The sequence below is a fragment of the Labrus mixtus genome, chromosome 21 (assembly GCF_963584025.1).
Source record: "Labrus mixtus chromosome 21, fLabMix1.1, whole genome shotgun sequence".
NCBI lineage: Eukaryota > Metazoa > Chordata > Actinopteri > Labriformes > Labridae > Labrus > Labrus mixtus.
In genome coordinates, this window is record NC_083632.1 from 22,981,704 (window position 1) to 23,003,542 (window position 21,839).

Below are 21,839 nucleotides of genomic sequence, written 5' to 3' on the forward strand. Positions count from 1 at the left end.
TCAAAGGTTAAAGTCAGGATTAGGGCTAAATGTAGCATTCTTGAACAGCTATGTGTTCAATCAGATGTGATAACTGGTGGTCATTCTGTCACCTCACAGTGACAACATGGGAAATGTAGTGAAACAGATCTGCATGAAAAGATGAACAAGGAAACTAAAATGCTGTGTCATGTTTGTAGTATTCAAGAAACAAAGCTTCTTCTGGAGTCATCTCTGCTGCTCTGACTGACAGCACACAGGTGCTCTGACACGCAGCGTCCAATGAGGAGCCGGTCATGTGAGAGCTTGTTTGACAGCAGCTGACATCGTTGGAAATAGTTACCTGCTCTGCTTACTGAGATGAGTTTGTTTTTGGAGGGGGGTATGGTAAGTCATTCACAAAGAGCGCCTTGCAGTGGGCCAAAGCGACAGGGTCAGCACACCACTTGGCCACTGACACCTGCTAACACATCCAAGTGTTGTAACAACTGTCAGAACCCAAACAGGTGCGAACACTACTCTCTAAAGAGCACACTCGAGCCCCAGCTGCCCCCAGGACACGTGTATTAAAACTGTTACTGTGTAGACTCCTAGTTCTCACTTTCAGTTGTCTCAACTCGGCATGCTGTCACTTTAGAGCAGGTCTAATCACCAAGACGTAAACACTTTTATCTGTGGCTGAAGAATGTGAAACTGACATTTCAAAAACTATTACTAAACTGTTACTATACTATTTATGGTTGCATATAAGACTAACTGATCAAAGTGTAATGTATAATATTTATTTAACTTTATTTTTGGAAATTTTCTTTCATAAACCAACCATTACGCCTGCATGTGTTTTTCTTTTGCATACATACCCTGAGCACTGCACTGTAGTTGAGCTAGTGCTACACCAATGTTGTTGGTATAACTGCAGAACTCAGTGTATCCTGATTAAAACAAGTTTTGTGTATTACACGCTAATATTGTTGGAAATAATCCATAAACTGGAACAAAAGTATAAATGAAAAAAAAAAAACCCATACTAACCCAACCCTCCTTTAGGTAATTAAGGAGAATCTGCTTCTGTGAGGCCATTATCATGATTTACAACTACCTTAAATCATAGGGTTAGGGTTAGCCCTAACCCAACTCTTATGCTTTCTTCTGGACTTTTATTATTATTTTATTTTTTATTCGTTTCTTTTGTTTTACAGTTCGAGTGTGGGGTTTTGGTACGTTCTTTCCCACACCACTAATGTTCACACTCATTTCTGTATCTACCTACTATGGATGTTTTGGTTCAAATGTGCTGTTGTGCCATCTAATTGCAATGTGAACATGCATCCAAGAAAAATCAATAAAAATAATTTTGAAAGGGTTAACCCTAAACCTAACTTTAACAGGATTATTGGTAGATAATCTGGATTTTTGTCTAGAAGTTAACTCTAATTGATTTGTTTTTACGGTGTCATCGAATATTGTGTCATCAGACATTAAGAAAAAGACTGGCCTAAAAAACACATTTCTTGCTACAATCCCTGACAGAGTGACTCATATTTATTCTCTTTAAACAACATAACTCTTAATGTGATAAGAACCCAATGGGTTCAATTTGTCATACCTCATTCTGCAACAGAGGGACAGTGAAGGGTCCTTCAGTCATTGAGGGATTTTTAGGAGAGTGCAGATTTTGTGTTTTTCTCTGAACTCTTGAATATCATCTACAACTAACTGTATTAGAAACATTTCAGTAGCTGGCAAAGTGACATAAAAGTATTTTATGTTTGTTTTATATCACACAACAAAGGATTAGAGTGTGTAATATGAATAATGACACTGAACTTGTGTAAAGTAATGTGACTTTAAGTTTGAGGAAGCGGAGAGACTTCATTGTAGATAAAGAAGTGATCTAATCTTTACCCGTCTCCAGACCTTCTCTTTAAACCATCAGAGTAAATCAAAAAAAAGATCTGATTCAATCTGACCTTATCTGACTTCACAAAGCAACTCAGGAGGAATGCTTTTAACGGAGAACAGTGCGATCATGGCTTGATAGTTTTGGACCTTTTGACGGCTGATCCACAGCCCTGATCAGGTGTAATGGTGGCTGATGGTACCCACAATGCTTTGGTTCACAGGCAGGACCAGACTAGAGAGGGCTTAAAAAGCAGCTAAAATTACAAACTGGCATCAGATAAATTTAGAGACGCAACACAAAAATACGTCTGACATGATGGTGTAGCTGTCTTCTGTAAATACATATGTAATGTATGACTCTACTTCAACCTCTGACTAAAAAGAGTGCTGGGTTATAAACGTTACACAAATTGAATACATTTCCACCTCAGACATTAGCATGAGTGAAGAGACAAATATGAAGATTTCAGTATGTTAGCAGAATGACAAACTGTTTATGTACAAAGAATGTCATGAGGAATCATTCAAGCAAACCGGCCTACAAGAATATGTTTTGTATGTTAAGAAAAAAAGTGTATTTGTTTCCATTGTGGCTCATTATTTTGTTAAGCTATACATTAGATGTTACTGAAAAGCTGATAAGGACATTGGTTTTGTTTATAAATTAAATTAAGTCTAATTAGGGAAAAGAGGAACATTGTTCCTTTTGAGTTGCTGGAAAGAGTTAAAAGATTTCTGATTATATGACTGACAAAATATAAATGTGATTATTGATCATCTTATCTACTGACATCCTAAAAGTATAAACACAACAGGGTTTAATTGTAGTAAGAATAATCATTGGATGCCTATAAATGATATGATAAAATCTCCAGGTCATCAGATCGCAGCTCATTATACCCACAATGACTTTGAAATGATTTCTGTGACGTCCCTCCGTCGGTGGATTGAGGGAGGGGTCTAACCGGAGAGAGGTCTGTGTATGGCTGATTTTCACCAACGCTTCCAAAACAAAAACCCACAAGTCAGAACAATCGGTGACAAAAAAACAACGGCCTGCTTACCTTAAATGAATAAAACATAAATGATACAAATAAATAATAACATTTATGAACGTAACCTTCAAAAAAAGTAGTCATTTGCTGCATTTGCTCTTCACATGGTTACCCAATAATACGTTGTTTTTTTTAAATTAAGAACAATTAATATGCATTTAAAATTAAGAATATACACTGCACAGTTAAATTATGCCCCTCCCTCCTTTAATCATTTAACCGCGCCAATGTTGCCATTCACTCTCTCACTCCCTCCCTCTCTCCCTCCCTCACTCACTCTGTCATCTATTTCACTCCCCCTCCCTCTCTTGTGCACGTGCGCTTTATAGTACAACTCATCCCTTCATCTCCTCCCTCACTCACTCACTCTTTCACTCTCCCCCTCCCTTACTCCTTCCTCGTATTCACTCGTTCAATCCTCTCCCCCTAACACACTAATTCACCCACACGTAACCACAGACACAAACAATCATCCTCAACTCAGTGTGAGGACACAGGTGGGGGGGGGGGGGGGTAGATGGGATAATATTTCACTTAATCAATTTTAAATAATTTTCTTGAGCTGCATTAATCTTATGAACAACAAACTAAAAACACTGGCGTAAAGTGAATATGATATTTTATAATGTTTTGATGAGTATCCCACCAGTGGATGTGTAGGGGACCACCTCTCTGACAAAGTGAACGCCTGTCCAGTCTTCTGCATCCATAGCTGTGAAGTGAATGAGGACAGCGATTTGCTTATTATGCAAAAATGAGTGCCAAATAAGTGAGATAAGCATGCCATAAAAGTCGGGGGAAAGCCCTGCTCCAGTGTCTGTGACTTTCATATAGGAATCAAAATGGCGTTGCACGGAGGGACAAACAGACCTGACAATACAATAAGAAAGAATGCAGGAGGAGTAGATTAAACTTTGTTATTATGGAGGTCTCTGTTGCTTTAGATGGGCAGCATGGACCCTTGCACTACTGAGGAAAAGCCAAATGTCAAAACTGTTATTGACTGAGCTGTGATGCGCCAGTTCCTGAACAATAGAAAAGCCATCCCTGCGCCCTATATTGCAGGACTCTGGTTTCAGATTAACCCCCCCCACACACACACACACACACACACACAGACACACACACACACACACACACACCCCATGCAGCTGGACTCACACCTGGACCCACATCAAACACCTAAATCCCTATCCGACCCAAGATTATCACTATTTTGACCCATAATCAGAGTCCCTGATCTTTGGAGGTGTTGGCAACTTTCCTGACAATGGAGCGCAAGTGGCGACTGCCATAGTGACACTTAGAAGCAATCCGCTCCAAAAAGAAGTAAACACAGCAAACCTAACCACCGAATTAAACATCTATAAATCCATACTGTCGTCCCGAGTGTCACCTGTGACTTATATATCTTGACATTTAATTTAAACGTGGTTTAACACTAAATAATCTCTTCCACGTCACTCAAAGTCAATGGCCGGACTGTGTTAGTTGAGAAAATGTATCGATGTATTAAAAGCAAAAACGGATATCTACATCCGCGGAACAGCTTCCATCCGTTTGAGCATAGATGAGATTTCGTTACACATGGGGTGATTTGGCCACAGGGTCCGTCTGTTTGGGTCAATTTAGTGCGAAATGTGCAAAATTGTTCACAGTATGCGCTACTTCCAGTAGGTTTTCCGGGAATAAAAGTTGTTCGGCTGCGCGGATGGAGACAAACAAGTGCGTCTCCGTGAAGAACGATGTCTCCACTATCAGCCCGGGAGGTTCTGTTCATCTGTTCTGCTTCGTAGTGTTTATATTTGTCAGAAGTTGGAGGATGAAGAAACACAAACGGGACGGCGCCAGTTCCATGGAGTCCGTTAGATCAGCTGCTGGCAGTTGGTATCCTCAATCACGTCCGCAGATAGGCTTCATAGCTTCACGAGGCGCCTGTGGAATAAGACACTTAAGAGATCCGGCAAAACTGACACGCTTTCTGTCCGGACAATTACAGCAACATTTTGTTCTACCCCAAAAGCAGAAATTGTGGTGTTGTCTTTGAGTGGAAAGCTTTATTTGCGCTTGTGCCATCTTTATATTTCTCTTTCCTGACACTCCTCTGCACCAGCTGAGTCGGGTGGCGTTACACCTCCTAGACTTTTTTTTCTCCCTGCACAACTTGTTGTTAAAAGGTGACCATGGCAGAGACATCGGCAGCTCCTGCCAAAGCTAAAAAGGCAGCCAAGCCGAAGAAACCTGCTTCACATCCCAAGTACTCGGAGATGATTGTAGCAGCGATCGTTCACGACGGGGGCCGGAGTGGAGCGTCCCGTCAGTCCATTCAGAAGTACGTGAGGAAGAACTACAAGGTGGGCGACAACGTCGACGTGCAGATCAAACTATCCCTGAAGAGGATGGTGGCAAGCGGTGTGCTTCGCCACACCAAAGGCATCGGTGCGTCCGGATCATTCAGGCTGGCCAAACCAGAGGACTCCAAGAAACCAGCAAAGGTGACAGCAGCAGCAGCAGCCAAACCAAAGAAGGCTACGAAGCCCTCCAAAGCCAAGAAGGTGGCTAAGCCTAAGAAGGTGACAAAGACGCCCGAAAAAGCCAAGAAGGTAGCTCAAAAGAAAGTAAAAAAGGTCGCAAAGAAGCCGGTACCAGCAAAAAAAACACCGAAGAAAACAAAGGCAGCCAAGCCAAAGGCAAAGCCAAAGCCAAAACAAGCAAAGGCAGCCAAGCCCAAGGCAAAGCCGACCAAGAAGGCAGCGAAACCAGCAAAAAAGAAGTAAAAGGACAATATCAGAAAGTCACTGTAAATACTTATGGAAATGTTTTCGTATATGTATTATTTTTGTAAGGTCTAATGCAAACTTGCTGATTTTACCAAGTTGTTTCTTCATTGCACTATTGCCTATAGATGCTGTAGAGATTCTTGTGGGCGTTGTATTTCGCGTTAATAATGCTATTCATTTCATTCTGATCCTTGGATACATGTTGGCTGAAAAGGAGAAAAAATATATACTGTACAACTTCTGAATAGTAATTGTTAATGCACGGGGTCATACTGAAACTACAAAGTGTGTCCTTGTGGAGCCCGTGGACTGTGGACGTCAGCAAGACTTTCTCAAAGGCTCTGTCAATCAAGCTCTATTCTGTATATTTTCTCATGTTCATACAACTCATAATATGGAGAAAAAACACCATTGTGTTTGTTCACTTTAAAAGACTGTTTATACTGATATTAATAAACCATTGTCTTCTTCTTACTGTTGCCGTGAACTTATTACGCGCATTTTACGCGTGCGTGAAATTCTTTAAGTGGACGGAATTATTTTGTCCACATCAATAAAAAAAACAAGCCTGAAGTTATCAATTATAAAGGCAATTTACCCTGTTCTCTGCAGTGTTTAATATCAGGCATGTGAATCTGTTTAGGATGCTTAAAACTGAAGCGCATGTGCACAAAGATGTTGAAACCCTCATGTAGAAGCTCTGATGAGGAGATGTTATTGTAGAGATGCTGGACATGAAGCATGGACATGCAGCATGCTCTAGGATGACTGCAAATTCATTTACCGGGAATCAGACCATTAAATGGGCACTACAAACAAAAACAAAATAAATCAGGTTGTTTGTAAGACGGCTATTATTATAATAATAAAATCCGTAGGGCTCATTGTATGAATTGTCTCATTAATTTCTTTATGGCAGACAATGAAGGCATGTAGGACTCTTCGTGTTAACGGAAAAAAAACTGAAATTGTTTTGAGATATATGGGACACAATAAAGGCAACTGCACTTGTGAGAAGAGATATTTAGAAATTTCAGAATGCAACAAAAAAAATGTCAAATCTTATCAACTGAAGGACATTTTCAGCAATGACTTCAACTCTTCGTTTTCAGTAGATATGGAACATGAAATTAAACTCCCAACACCCACTTTTCTCAGAGTGTCTTCAGCACAGCTTCGCGGACACACCCAGTGGTCATTGTCCTGGCTCTCACCTGATATACGACACTGCCATCTAGTGGTGGTTAGAAGGAACTCCTCATCCCTTACACGTGTAGAAATATGAGATGGCATCAGTCTGGAGACAAACTGGGAAAAAAAGTCAAGATTACACACAAGTTCTCCTCTACGCACTACTACTAGTTATCTTTAAAGAAAAGGGTGGAATCATTTCACTCACTGTGTTAAACAGCTTCGAGCTTGATGATAAAAGCGAAGCTCCCAGACTCGCCATCACAGGCAGTTCTTACATTTTATGATGCTGGGTACAAAAGGGTAATAAAAGTGGTGTTGCTTTAACTCAATCAAACATGAGTTTTGACAGCAGAGTTAAATGTTAACTTTGCAACCTATTACTTATGGTATCAGGTGCATAATTTATCCAACAGTAAGTGTTGCTGACGTCATTTAGAGGCATACACAACGTGCCACAAAGATTCAAACAAAATGTGAGGTCAGGTCTCTGCACTCAAAATAAGACTAGTCAGAATAAAACCATTATAACACATTATGAAACTACAAGCAAACTACATAAAAAGGACCTACAACTTGACACATACCCTTACAGCACAACATTCAAGACACACATTTCATCACAACATCCATAACATCTTTTGAGAAAAGTCCCCAAACAGTCTGGTCTGTCTTTATTTAGTAAGAAAGCCACCATGTTTTAAAAGTCACTGAAATGTATTCTGCAGAAGAAAAACAGCAGGTCCCCAGCTGAATAGAGCAAAGAAACAGACATCAACATGACAGAGTCGTGTTGGAAAACAAGAAATGGCAGATTATGTAACAAAGTCAAAGTGTGTGCACAGTGTCAGGTGTGTGTAGATAGAAAAGAAGAAAAGATTAACTGCTGATTTCAGCCTCAATCAAAATTAATTTCATTCAATTTGATAGCAGACGAACTGAACGCCATTCGGCCAGATTTCTTATTTTCTTATTTCTTAGCTTCCTTTTTAAAGTCGAGTTCTTGCAGTTTCGTCAACAAGCATATTCATGCACATTTGCTCCCCGCTGTTGCCAACACGTGCAGGCCTCCCTCCTAAACCCCTTAAAATGTTTCATTTGTAGGCGAGCATGCAACAAGAACCCCTTGCTGCTAGAGCTATTTGGCAAATCGGATATGAACTTTTTGTTTTTGTTGAGATCAAAAGGAAGAATTGTTCGGAGCTCCAGCAAGAGATTCACTGGAAGCCAGTCAGGATTTTTTGCTTTTTTATTATTTCTTTGCTTCTTTTCTTTGGTTCTTCAGTTTACTCAATTTGGCATGTCAGTAATGTTAAGCTTGGGAAATAAAACATTCATATAAAAGCTCTCCAATCTGAGCATTAACACTTGACAGATAATGGAGGGGGATAGTAATGATATCAGTATTTCCTCCCCTCTGTTAAAGCACCTGTTTGGACATGAGCAAACTCGGCTTCATGTATCTATGCACCGAGTGCAGACAGGCTACCTCCTAACAAGCCTGGTTGGACATAAGGCAGATAAAGCTGGGCACAGCAGCATGGGGATTAATATGAGCAGTAGCTTCCATTTGCCCTTGGACTATTGCGATCAACTGACTCAGAGGGTTGGACCAAGTGAAGAAGTCAGACACTGAGTAGGGAAGAGATGACAAGAGTTTCCTGGGTAAAAAAAATAAAAGGATGCAGACTAGGTTCAGTTCTGACAGCGGTGGTTCTGGGACTGGTCTTGGAGGTTTGGTCTTGATGGATGGAGCGTCAGGTTGAACAGCAGGTGGTTGCTTGTTGATGTTCATTTCACTCTGACAACAGCTCTGTAGAAAGCAAAGCCCAGAACTGCTACCACAGCTGAGCCCAATGCCACTCTCAGCCAGAATGATGTGCTACTCATGTCTGAACCCTTCAGGTGTCTGGAGATCAGAGGAGAAAAGTGGTTAAGGTTCTAATATAAAAGCAACATACACCACCACAAGTTCCTTACATCTCTATCTTTCAATCTCTCACTGTTTTAACAATACTCCCCTGTGACTAATCCTCATATTTCCTTGCAATATACCAAATCAGAGTGCATCAGCTCTTTGCTCTCCAGTTTATTTTCTGTTTTTTTATGATTCTTTGTCGAGCAGACTAAAGAGTAAAATGAGTTTAACTGAATCAATATTGGATCATGGTACAGTTTAGCCATAACAAGCAGGGCTCTATAGGGACAGAAGAAACAGCCCTGACATTTTTTGCCCCTCACCCTAAATCTTTTGATCTACCAGTACACCATCTTTGCAGCCCCTTTAAATACTGCACTATTCCCCCAAACCACCACAAGTCGTAGGCAACATGGACGAGAGCATCAGTGGTAACTCACTCTCTGGACTGACCTCCAGGTGATCAGAGGCTTCCAAACTCAAGTAGAAGCTTTTATCATTTGTATTATCTAATAACTTGGAGGTTTACTTGAAGTATTCATTCTTTAATTCACAAGCGAAGTACTCCAGCTATGTGCTGACCAACCTGCTGGGGTCTTGACACAGATCTTCAACATCTCCCTGTCGCAAACTATCATACAACACTGCTTCATGTCAGCCATCACTATCCCTTTTCCTAAAAGTCTGCCTTTAAGGACTGGGAATTTAACTACAGACCAGGGATAATGATGTGGTTCGAGAGAATACCTTCCTCATCATCCACATCAGTTTGCCTACAGAGCTAAACGGTCCACTGAGGATTAATTGACTTTGAACACCAGGAGAGCTAAGTGAGACTGAAATCTCAGGCATTTTGGTCATCAAGATTCTTAACCAAAGCATCTCCTTTGCCATCTGCACATGTATCAAATCACCCACAGTGTTAAACTTGGCCCTCACATCTCCTCCTTTATCATCTTAAAGGCTTTATATGTGATTTTCTGATCCAGCAGATGTCGCCCTTGAGCACCAGCATGAAACCAAAACAACTTGCGCTGCATTGTTGTGTTAGCATGCTAATGCTAGCTATCTTTATTATGCTCGTATCTTCACACTGCATGTAAATTTACCTGAAATGAGCGTGATCTAGAAACACAGTTAAGCAGTGAGTACAGTATGTTATTCTTCTTTTCTCTAGTCCCTCAATTAAACAACTTTTATACATGAGGGGAGGAGTCAGCCGGCTGTCCGGGCGATGTCAACAAACTGAAGATAGGACTCTGAAAACTCTGAAAACATCACAGACAGTGGGACTCGGGTGTTACACCCATTGTAGACAGTCATGACTCACAGAGTTATTTTCAGAGGATATACTTGATTTATATTAAATTTAAGTGTGAAAAAATCACATATGAAGCCTTTAAGCACTGGTGCACTGCAAGGCTGTGTGCCGAGTCCACTTCTCTACACCCTATAGATCTATGACTGCATCCCGACCGACTAGTCCAACCCAATTATTTAATCTGCAGATGCACTGAACAGCAATCATATGCAATGTTGATTTTTGATTTTAGGATGTATTTTCACTAAATGGAGTCAGACTCCAAATTCTGTTGTGTGCAGTTTATAACGACAATAAAAACATTCTGATCCTGATTCTGACTCTCTGTTTTTACTTTAGAGCAGCAGTTTGTCTGTGTGGAACGTACGGGTACATAGCTGTCCAGGCGAGCCTGTTGTAGATGGTTTTGCTGGTGGAGTCGAGGAACAAGCTGGAGAAGGGCAGCGGAGGAGGCAGTCGGTGTTTATAACAGAACTCAGCAGGAGTCATCCCGTGGAACTGCTTGGCTTCAGGAAGGTCCACTTTGGAGGCGACCAGCACACATGGGATGTTGCTCTCCATGTAGTGTTGCTGAGTAAGAGATGAGACATGGAGGGAAGTTTTTAAGCTGAAATCTCCCTGATTTGAAACGGGGTCCAAAATATCTTCTATTTTCATCAACTAAAATGATGTGCAATTTTAGTCAGTGACTAATTGACTAAATTAAATCAATAACAAATGACTAATATCTGACTAAATATAAAGGACATTTTCATCAGGAGACTATGACTAAATTAGAAAATGCCTCACCCAAGCTCTGCTTCCCCCACCTTCTTTTTAAGATCTCCACACTTCTCTCTGTCTTTCTATTTTGTCTTGACCATTAATTTTTATGTGTAACGTTTGCGCCAGGAATAGTTGCATTTTTTTGTGTGGGGGCCTCTAGGGGCAAGTTGGTAGAGTATACTATGTACTATCAAACGTTGTCACTACTCTGCATTGAGTCTGGGTCTATTGGAGGTGACAATGCTTTGTGGGCTGGGACGACCTTATGGCAGGGTAGGTAAGATATAGAATTTCTACGTGTGGCTCTGGTGTGTGCCGAGAGCTACCATGGAGGGGTGTGACTAATCGAACAAAACACCAGTGAAGGTAGGTTAACCACTTCACAACCTGGAATCCTTTTTGTGCCCAAGCTAACATGTTAATTGGATTCATCTCTAAGGATTTCTGGAATTGAAGGAAATAAACTGTTTCAGTTCAGACCCTGAACTGAGCACCATAAAATGACAGGCAATCAGAAAGAGAATAAAAAGTCTGCCCTTTTTGTGAGAAATAATTATAAAAGCAGTAGTTTGCAATTCACAATGCAAACTAGTTGTGAACTATAAACATTGTAAAGTAGATTGACAACACACAGTCTGTTACTGGCAAACCTGAAAAAGACTTAATGAACCCTTAATTATCATTTATTTTTACAATATGCTTCATGAACTTTACATGTGACTGACCTTGTAAATGCTGGCACAATAGTCAAAGGAATGAGGGTCACTGGCATCGTACATGAGACAGGCAACATCACAGGAAGCGTCAGATGCCTTCAGGAACTCCACCTCCACATCTACCTCATTGAGCTGCATGGGGAGAGGAGGAGTGTCGATCAGGACTTAGTCAGGGTCAGAGGACAAGGGTCAGTATTTAAATCAAGATGAGGGCTACTTACAATAAGGTACTTCTCCTGGTTGCTGACCTTAACAGTGTTTATGGCATAGGGAGAAAAGGCACTGCTGGAATTTTCCTTATTCTGCAGAAGACAAGAGAGAGAGAAAAAACAGTCCTCCCCTGAGCATCAACGCTCTTGATAAAATCTTATCACTGTTTAATAATGCAACATTCAGCTCCAGACGAGCAGATGGTGGCTCACCACAATGTTGCGGCCGACAAAGGCCTGGAGAAAGGCTGTCTTGCCTGTCCCCCGCGGTCCAATCACCTTGCACAGAAACACAGACCGCTGTGTCTGGCATTTCTCCAGGTCCGCCTCTTTCTCCCGTGTTACTGCACACACAGATAAGCAGAAAGACAAACTATCAAAACAATGCACAAACACACACATGGCTGCCATTCAGCTGTACCACATCAAATTGTAATCTTTAATTTTCTGTTTGAGATTTTTACATTTTTATATTGCTAGGTGAAGTTAGAAACAATCAATGAATGAGTGGACATTACATGCGAGTGTGTCATTTTACTACAGTATGAGATGTGAGGCTGACAGCAGTAAAATCCCAGAATCAACCTGTCAAACGAGCCATTGTGCCAGTTTATCTACATGTTATCAAACCAGCCTGTGCTCACCTGGTCCGTCATGCGCAGCATGCAGGCTAAAGATCCTTTCTTAGGAAACATCATTTGTACTGACATGTTTACACAGATTTGAGGCTTCTACATGATCAGGCATATAAATAAGTCGGACTAAACTATAAGATGATGGAAAATAATTGGAAAATAAGACCCTAGTTTTTTAAAACAACTAGGGACTTATAGAAATGTTACATGGAGGTTAAGGAAATAGATTTCATGTATTTCACAATACAAAAGTCAGATTTTGTACTGAGTAACTTAAGCCTGAGATGACAAAGTGACCTCTAGTGGCAGTTTAGAGAATTACAACCAAGTTTTGTAAATAATGCTAATGCACAATCACATTACAAATATAATTGCATGGAGGACATGGTCATCCAGTTTGTATCGGTCACCACTACACAACAGTTTTTAACCCAGAGAAAAAGAGTACAGCACAAAATAATACATAACAACTTTGATAAGGAAGAAACAATAAATGTGAATAAATGTGAATGTAAAAAAGATGAAGAAAAAAAAAAGGGATCCCAACTACTGACGAGAGAAAAGCTTTTGATTAGTCTTCGCGTTCTGACAATGAAAATACATTTTCACCAAATCAAGAGGTTTATTTAAGATACCAGCTTCGGGGCACAAATCTATACTGTTAGACTAATAATGGTTTTCTATGGAAATATGGTTGCAATTTTCTTGGTAAAGAATAAATGAACAACGTCAATATGAAAGGTTGATTCTGCTCCATAAATCAGTGAACATAGAAACCTAGAAAGAAGTCCCATTGTGAAACAATCTGTTGCTTTCTGCTCTCAGACATCTACAGCACAGTCAACTAAAAATTGCTCACCTCTGGCACAGAGACAGAATGTGTGATTAGCAGCAGTGAGACATATTACATCACACAATCTTTTCAAAGCTCACACTCACTAACTGTCCTCAGTCTGCCATGAGTTCACAAACAGTTCATCAGCACAGAGCAAATTCTAACATATACACAGATGTAGCAGGTCCGTTATCATAACAGAGTAATCATTATCATTCTAGTCAAAAGAGAAAAATGATGATTATGTTTGAAGAGTGAACTATATATCAAAGCGTGCATGCTTAAATGTGTTGACAGACATGCAGTCCACAGATTCACAATTCAAGTTGAACTTTCCCTTCACATCTCAAGGACAAATGCTCATGTATGTAAATCTCTAGAACAGGATTAAGACGAGTAATCCTCCTACGCTGCTCAACTATGAGACTGCTAATTAAGTTTTCAAAGAGAATGTTTATTATGCTCCTCGGGGAGATAATGTCAACCTTTCTAATTCATATGCTAGTTGTTGGGATTGCCTACAATGAAGCATTAATTAGGCTCACACCTGTGATGGCTGCAGTCTGTGACTCCTGCTCAGTGAGGATTGGGTAGCCTAGGTATCCTAGGTGCTCCAGGCAACGGTGAATGTCAAGGTATGCAGAAAGCCTGCATGCAAAGGGATTGACAAACATGTGATCTTGTGCACACAAAAGGAAAGGTAGTGTGTGTTAACAAAACCATGAAATGGTTATGAATCAAGAGAGACACTTACGTCCACTGACAAAGGAAGCCGTGATTAGAGATGTAGCCCTCGTCTGTGGTGGGGACGGTCATGTAGACCTCTGCACCCCATGGCATATAAGGACACACACAGAACAGGTTCTTTAGCTCTGTCGGTGACAGGGCACAGTCTTTGTCCTAGGACAGAAAACAGGTCACTTTTAAAAACACATAGAAACCCCTCAATTATGATGCATTACATTTAGAAAGCTGACAGATAATCAGTGCGTTCTCCTTGTATGAACAGATGATCAAATTGTTGAGGAATGGTACTTACCTCATCGTACTTGTCAAACAGTCTCTGGAGGAACTGGTGACCAAACTGATTGAGCTCTGTGGTGCAGTTGACAGGGACTCGTAGTCTGAAGAAGAATTCAACAAAGAGACATTCCTGACTAGTGTTTACAAACACAACACAGACAAAAGCCCTGTTTGAGTGGGACTAGTGTTACTTGATTAAGAGGAAAACAAACAAAGCATGCCTTTCATTCAGAACAATCTCATAGGATAAGCCATGTTTGTGCTTAACTCTGATTCCACCCAGACAGGACTAGATTATGTGGAACATTTGCCTCAAACTTAACTAAAAGTAGTCTACATGGACTAACTGTTGAACCTGGTCAGAGGAAAATAAATTTTCCTTTATAGCATGCAGCGATCTCCCATGTTATCAATGTGAGATTTCACTTTTCTGATTGATTTGAGCTCTCTTTTTGGAAATCTGTCTCTATGCTATGAAGCAAGTGGAGCCCTCCTGAGCCTGCACTCACTACACTGTAAAAAAGAAAAAGTTTTCTTGTAATGCAAGCCCACATTCCACTATTCTCAAACAGGAAAGAAGCAGAAACAAAAGAACAACAAAAGTAATATGACACCAATCACATATGGCAGGTTACATAACGTTTTTTTACATTTTGAGGATTGATGTGGCAGATATCCACAGCATTAGGATTACAGATGACCTAAGCAACGGTTCTACAGCACTAGAGGTACACCGGTAAAACAAGAACCTTGCAATGGGGCCATAAATCCAAACAGAAACACACAAGATAAAGTCCCAGTAATAAGACCATAGGGAATACAGAAATGATGTTTACTACACAAACCTTTTAAAATTCAGCCAGTTGTAATACTTTAATATTTTACACCTGGTTTGATGGATAGAGTAAAAAAAATAGTTAGACGACATACTCAGGGTAAAGGAAGTCATCAGTCAGCTCAAGGTTGTCGTCATAACCAAACTTCCTGAGGATTGTCCACGTGGTTTCATGTCTCCCCCTCTGGATAAATAATGTATTAAGAAACAAGAAACCTGCAAAAGAACACACAATGCATGTCCATTAGTCGAGAGGGTCGCCTTGCAACAACAACAACACGGTGTAAAGTTGCATGATGATGTCACTCATGACTGATTTGTCTTTTACCATTCAGGGTCAGGCCGTTATCCTGCACGCCATCACTGGTGTTCTTCCAAACTACCGTCTTCACGTCGTCTAAGGCTTGAGGTGCCAGAGGATTCCCAAAGCAAGATTTCTAAACATAAAGACAGGTGCATTTTATAGCAAACTAAATTGTTTGGCTAAAAAATAACAGAAAACATGAAGTGAAGTTGGGGCGGCAGTAGCTCAGTCTGTAGGGACTTGGGTTGGGAATCGGAGGGTCACCGATTCAAGTCCCGGCATAGACCAAGTCTGGAAGTTTGTCTGGTAGCTGGAGAGGTGCCAGTCCACTTCCTGAGCACTGCCGAGGTGCCCTTGAGCAAGGCACCTAACCCCAAAACCGCCCTGGAGCGCCCACTGTGGGCAGCCCCCTCACTCTGAGAACTCTCCATTAGTGCATGTTCACAGGATCCTGTTTGTGCATGTTTGTGTAGCATGTTCACTAGACAGCGTGTAAAAAACTGAATTTCCCCTCGCAGGATTCATAAAGGATAAATTATTATTATTATTATTAAGTGGTACCTGAAAGCAGTTGAGTTCAGCGTCACTGAGAATACGGTCATTGTCCTGGTCAGACACGTAGAATATTCTGCTGAGGGCTCGGACGCACAATGGTTTGAGCTAGTGAGGAAATAATGAAGGACAAAAATAGCATCATTAAACCAATCATTAGTAAGCATATATATTAATAAGTGTACTGGGACAGACGACAGGCTGACTCCACAGCTAGCAGCTGGTTTCCAAAAATGGCTGACCTGTTTGTCCTCAGGGTCGTAGAGAGGTGCAGTGGGGTGAAGAACTGCCTTCTGTGCATAGTAAAAGAGCTCCGAGATATTTTTCAGGTTCTTTGCAGAGCACTTAAAAAGCAAAAAGTAGAGTCAGATTAAGTGTCCATGCATAAATACTGCTGTGAAGTTTAACTGTTTATAAGCATGTGTTCACAGGCTGTAGCGATTAGCACACAGGAGAAGTCTGTGATGAAGTTCACCTCAACACACGTCTCAATCTCAGAGAACTGGTTCATGATGGGAAGAATGGTTTCCATTGAGCTCCCACAGCGCAGATCAGACTTGTTTCCCACAAGGATGATGGGAACTCTGTTGTGAAAAATGAAGACTGTCAGTCTCCAAACATCGCTAACATGATTTCTGTGTATAAACACAATAATACAAAACTGTTACAGAAGATATGAAGCAACTCAGCTGATTCAAAGAGTCTGTCCTGGAAATGTAACTGGGATATCATTTAGGGCAGCTTACTGAGAACAGGCTTGAATCAGAGGTGTGGACTCGAGTCAACAAAATCATAAGGATACAATTCGACTTGGACTTTAACATCAATGACTCGTGACTTCACTTGGACACGAGCCTTATGACTCGAAAATACTTGAGATTTCAATGAGTGTATGTTATTTTAGGGCCGCATCTCTGTGGCGCGGAAAACACGAGCGGAATCACAGAATTTGATAATGAAAATGAAATTAACTGTAAACACTCAATAGCATGGCATTTGTCCTAAATGTGTGTTTTTGTTTTTTTCAATCTGGGTTTTTTCCTACCAACCTAAGTGTTTTTATAAGGGCAGCCGGTGGTGGCCTGGGCACTACTACCTTTAAAAATGTAAAGCTGAACAAATGTATAGATTTTTTTGGCATTTCTCAATTTCCTGATCTGATTAAATGATCCGTGACTTAAATCTGTGATCTGATCCAACGGAACAAATTCTAAAACATTGAATTCAGAAAACTTGAATCTGGAAAAAAATAAAACCGAGTCAGTCACATTGTTCCTTTTTTATTTTAAGAAGTAGTCTAAACAAAATCATTACAAAAGCAATCATGATGTGTGTTAGTTTAAAAGATTATGACTCTGTTAAGATGGCACTTCATTTGGTAAAAAGTGCTAATGACTTGTTTAGGACTTGAAATTCCAAGTTTAATACTTTAACTTGAGTCCGGACTTGCCTGTCTTTACTTGGGACTTGAGACCAAAGACTTAAGAGTGACTTGCAAAACAATGACTTAGTCCCACCTCTGGCTCAACTTCCTATTTAGTCAACATTTCCCATGCAGACGGTGGGATCAGGAGGAATGTTCACAGCTGATACATACTTGTTGCCTTTCTCTGCTTCTCCGTTAACTAGAGGGATCCATTTAGTTTTGATCTGAAAACAAAATGCACAGTGTAGCATAAGTTTCATCGTTTCTTTAATGCACTGAATGCTAGATGCATGTCCAGTACAAGACAGAAAAACATCATGAAACAGGTTATTACCTTGTCTATCGTGTCCTCATTGGTGACGTCATACACTACACAGACCACATTTGCCTGTGTGGGTGGGGAGAAAGATGAGGAGAAACACACAGCACTTCATTGTTTAATACAAAACCCCTCATAGTGATTAAAGAAAAACACAAAAAGATGAACGAATCAACTGTTAAAGAAGAGATCTAGGAAAATCATTTGTAGAGAGGAAAGCAGTGAAAGATTATGGCTAGGATGTTTAGTGTGGGCTACACTGCTTTAATGCTGGGCCTCATACATATATGATTTTATCTAAACAAACTTGTTACAAACCAAAGAAAGTTACGTTGTGTTAATGCTCAATCCTTGAATTTTAAACAGGAGTGGCTTGCAAAAAGGGTCACTTATCTTTCAGAAAGGTGGATTTATTAGGCTGTTTATTGGTTGAGTGTGGTTCACTGACCTTGACAATTTCATTTCGGAGGACTTCATCACTCTGCTCTTTTTCTGTTAGGGTTAAAGACAAACATGAACAAATCTTCAAAATTAACACACAAACACACTGTCACATGTCTGACAGCTGGTGTCTTCATGTAAAACAAGTTTTCAGATCAGTTAAACGACTAAAATGATGGCGTTGCTACATGTTAGCCTTCAGGTCATGTTACCTGTGTAGTCCACTATGTGTGTGGGCACCTTCTCTGGAGTCACGTCGGCAGGGATGGTGATCTCCTCAGCTCTGGAGGGAACCTGTCAGAGATTAGAGAGAACAGACAAACTCCCAACAGTCACTTCATCAGGCCACAGCTTGCACATTTCTGAGATGAAAAGAAGCAAGGACACATTTTTTTAAACTAAGAAATTCAAATAAAGCTATACGTTTTATGTATTAGCCATTTAAAGTTTAAACATATAAATAGAACTCTTGTCCATGTAATTTCCTGTAGCATCATACAAATGTCAGTTTTTTAGGTTTAAGGCATGAGTGTGCCTCAAAACTAAAATATGTTGCAATCAGAAAAGGGGTCATATTACATACACAAAGTACAAGCAAAGATATGGATGGCAGAGCAGGTAAATTTCAACATGATGAACAAAACCCAAAAAAAAAAAAAACTAAACTTCAACAATTCTAGAGATTTCTAAACTCGAGTGATCACTTGTTGTAATCTTAACCAGATTATTATGTCTCAAAAAATCAGTTGCTAAACCTAACCCCAACAACAGAAGTAAAGAAACAACTTAAAAGTCAAATTAAAAGACACGTTAACTAATGGTAACAACTGAGGCCTTTACATCTTAAAACAATGGCTTTATCTTGTCCTGCATGAAAATGTTGGCAGTAGTAGAAGTGAAGAGTTTATCATAATGCAAAGTAAGCTGCAGAAGTGAAATGTAAATTTCAATATTCTTGCACACAGTGACTAGCACCAGCAGAGAAATGACAACAGTAGAATAACCAAAGCCATCATAAGCTTAAAGATGTTTTCATGAGTTGAGCATCCCTCAGTGAAAAATGGTGCTGAAGTAAAACCACAGAGTTTTAGAGTTGTTACCTCCTCTGGAAACTCCTCTCCAACCAAAGACATGATCAGGGATGTCTTCCCCACCTTGGCTGTAGGAGGAAAAAAAACGATGAAAGCAGATGGCAAAGACGGGCTACAATTCTGCTTTTTGTGATAAAATGATGGCACTAGATGTTAAATCTACTATTAAGCGACTACTTTATAGAAAGAAATGAAATGGTCTTCAGCAAAATGTTTCTTCACCCCTAAATTAAGGAGACATAAATTGTGATATGAAGATAGATAGATAGATAGATAGATAGATAGATAGATAGAATCTTTATTATCATTGTATACAAGGACACAATGAAACTTCGTTAGCAGCAATCCTAAACAGCAGCGTTTACAAAAACAACAACAACAAAAATATATTTGTGGTGATATGAAAGAGAAGTATGCAAAAAGTGTCCAGAGCAATTGCTGTTCAGTGAATGAATGATAATAATAATAAATAAATAGACAGTTGTGGTGACTGAAAGAGTATATACAGTTATTATTTTGCAGTGACTGATTAATTAAACAAATATAACTATAGAGATATAGTGCAGATAAGTGAAGTTATAGTGCAGTGACAGAGTATATACAGTTATTATTGTGCAGTGACTGGATGAGTAAATAAACAGTTTTAGTGCAATGAATAAATAAAGAAACAGTTAAAGTTAAAGTGCAGTGCCTGAGTAAATAGATAGACAATTGTAAAGCAGTGAATTGATATCGATATATGACAGCATGTACGGTTACTGTCATAAACCTGAACCTTAACTTTCTATAAAAATGTTAAAGTTTCGCGTTATGTTAGACGTGTTGATATGTTAAACATTACTTTCCTTTTACTCAGTCACTGCACTTTAACTGTCTATTTATTTATTTATTCATTGCACTAAAACTGTTTATTTACTCATCCAGTCACTGCACAATAATAACTGTATATACTCTTTCACTTCTCTATAACTTCACTTATTTGCACTATATCTCTATATGTATATTTGTTTGCCTAATCAGTCACTGCAGAACAATAACTGTATATATTTCAGTCACCACAACTGTCTATTTATTTATTTATTATTATTATCATTCATTCACTGAACAGCAGTTGCTCTGGCCACTTTTTACATATTTCTCTTTCATATCACCACAAATATATTTTTGTTGTTGTTTTTGTAAACGCTGCTGTTTAGGATTGCTGCTAACGAAGTTTCATTGTGTCCTTGTATACAATGATAATAAAGATTATTTTCTATTCTATAAGGTGTCAAAAGTTATCTGATGGTAAAGTTAGGTTCAGATTGTTAACTGAAGCTGGAAAACATGAACATTTAGCTAACTAAAATGACAGTTTGTACATAACGGCCTCCAGCTTGTAAAATGTTTAGTTTCCTTTAATGTCATGTTAAAGTTTTCTCAGTTATATCGTTCATAGCTTAAAAGTTACTATGGTAAGCTAAGTTAGCATAGCGGAAATCTAAAAATCTTAAAGCTGTCAATTAAAAACACAATTTTATCAAATGGAAAATAGCGATTTGATAAATGTACATTTGTTCCACGTTTCTGCACCTTGCCACCAGGAGTAACCAAAGTGAACTACAAGTTAGTAGCTAGCTAAGTTAGCTACAACAGCTAATGTTTGCTAGTTTTCTTAGCTTGTGTTGTGATGTCGGTGCGGATGACTTACGCTCCCCCAGTAACAGTATTCTGACGTCCTGTTTCATGTTTCCTCGCTGTTTGAAGAACAGTCAGACCCGCTGCTATGCTACAGGGACATTTATCTTTCATTTGACAGGCAAATTTCTAGCTAAAATAAAATGTGTACCTCAGCACAGCGTCCTGCACCCCAAGGTGAAACCATGCTTTTCCGGTTCACAGAGGAGACGGTGAAATGACGCCCTCTGCTGGCAGAGAAACACACTTCCGTCTCACTGACAATTCTCACATACCCGTGTGTTGTTTGTTAAAACCATACAAAAGCCGTAAAATAAGGTAAACAAAAAGAAGACAAAAAGGGTAATTAAATACCAACCATTTTATATACACATATTGAAAATGATCCAAATCGAACAGAATAAAATTACAGTCAAAGTACAGAATCAAGCAGGTGGATACAAAAATGTACAAAAGGCTATAGCAGCTATATGAACTCTGAAGGTGGTGGACAGGCTCCAGAAAGGTTTGAGCAGGGCAAAAACCAGAGTTATTGTATTATGTGTAGACACAGAATTCGCTAACAGTATTGTCATTAGGAGAACTCGCTGTGTCTTACATGAACAGTATGTATGCCTCTTAAGCCAACAGGTGGGTATTATGTGAACAAACAGTAACACATACACATTGTAACACTGTTATGTTACATATGTTGCCTAAGAGGATTTTGTGACCTGATCCAAAGGCTGAAAGCACCATTTGTGAAAGTACTGTATGGAATTATAAGGGCTAACAACTGATCTGAACCTTTCCTCTCCCTAACCTCAACCTGAAAAAGACTGATTTTAAAATTAGGGCTATGTTGTTTTCTCCATTGCACAGGGAA

The 21,839-nt window shown here is 39.7% G+C and overlaps 2 protein-coding genes across 2 annotated transcripts; one reads left to right on the forward strand and one right to left on the reverse strand.

The window, feature by feature from the left end:
* The first annotated feature begins 4,863 nt into the window (after positions 1 to 4,863).
* On the forward strand, positions 4,864 to 6,186 carry LOC132955443 (histone H1.0-B). Its single transcript, XM_061028296.1, has one exon. The coding sequence runs from the start codon at positions 5,120 to 5,122 to the stop codon at positions 5,711 to 5,713; it is 594 nt and encodes a 197-aa protein (XP_060884279.1). The 5' UTR covers positions 4,864 to 5,119; the 3' UTR covers positions 5,714 to 6,186.
* Positions 6,187 to 7,564: 1,378 nt separating this feature from the next.
* rhot2 (ras homolog family member T2) lies at positions 7,565 to 21,169 on the reverse strand. Its single transcript, XM_061028279.1, has 19 exons — positions 20,988 to 21,169; positions 19,307 to 19,365; positions 18,419 to 18,500; positions 18,214 to 18,257; positions 17,781 to 17,834; positions 17,618 to 17,670; positions 16,496 to 16,604; positions 16,263 to 16,364; positions 16,030 to 16,128; positions 15,493 to 15,601; positions 15,260 to 15,380; positions 14,346 to 14,430; positions 14,061 to 14,206; positions 13,854 to 13,954; positions 12,050 to 12,180; positions 11,849 to 11,929; positions 11,637 to 11,759; positions 10,514 to 10,716; positions 7,565 to 8,816 (listed from the first exon to the last, which is right to left on the reverse strand). The coding sequence occupies exons 1-19, from the start codon at positions 21,022 to 21,024 to the stop codon at positions 8,699 to 8,701; spliced, it is 1,857 nt and encodes a 618-aa protein (XP_060884262.1). The 5' UTR covers positions 21,025 to 21,169; the 3' UTR covers positions 7,565 to 8,698.
* Positions 21,170 to 21,839: the final 670 nt, after the last annotated feature.

Coding starts and splice junctions, on each gene's coding strand:
- LOC132955443 (XM_061028296.1), top strand. CDS start 5,120: ATGGCAGAGACATCGGCAGCTCCTGCCAAAGCTAAAAAGGCAGCCAAG.
- rhot2 (XM_061028279.1), bottom strand. CDS start 21,024: ATGAAACAGGACGTCAGAATACTGTTACTGGGGGAGC. Junction 12,181..13,853: donor ACAGACTGCAGCCATCACAG/GTGTGAGCCTAA, acceptor CTGTGTGTGCAG/TAACACGGGAGAAAGAGGCG. Junction 10,717..11,636: donor ATTGTGCCAGCATTTACAAG/GTCAGTCACATG, acceptor TCTCTTACTCAG/CAACACTACATGGAGAGCAA.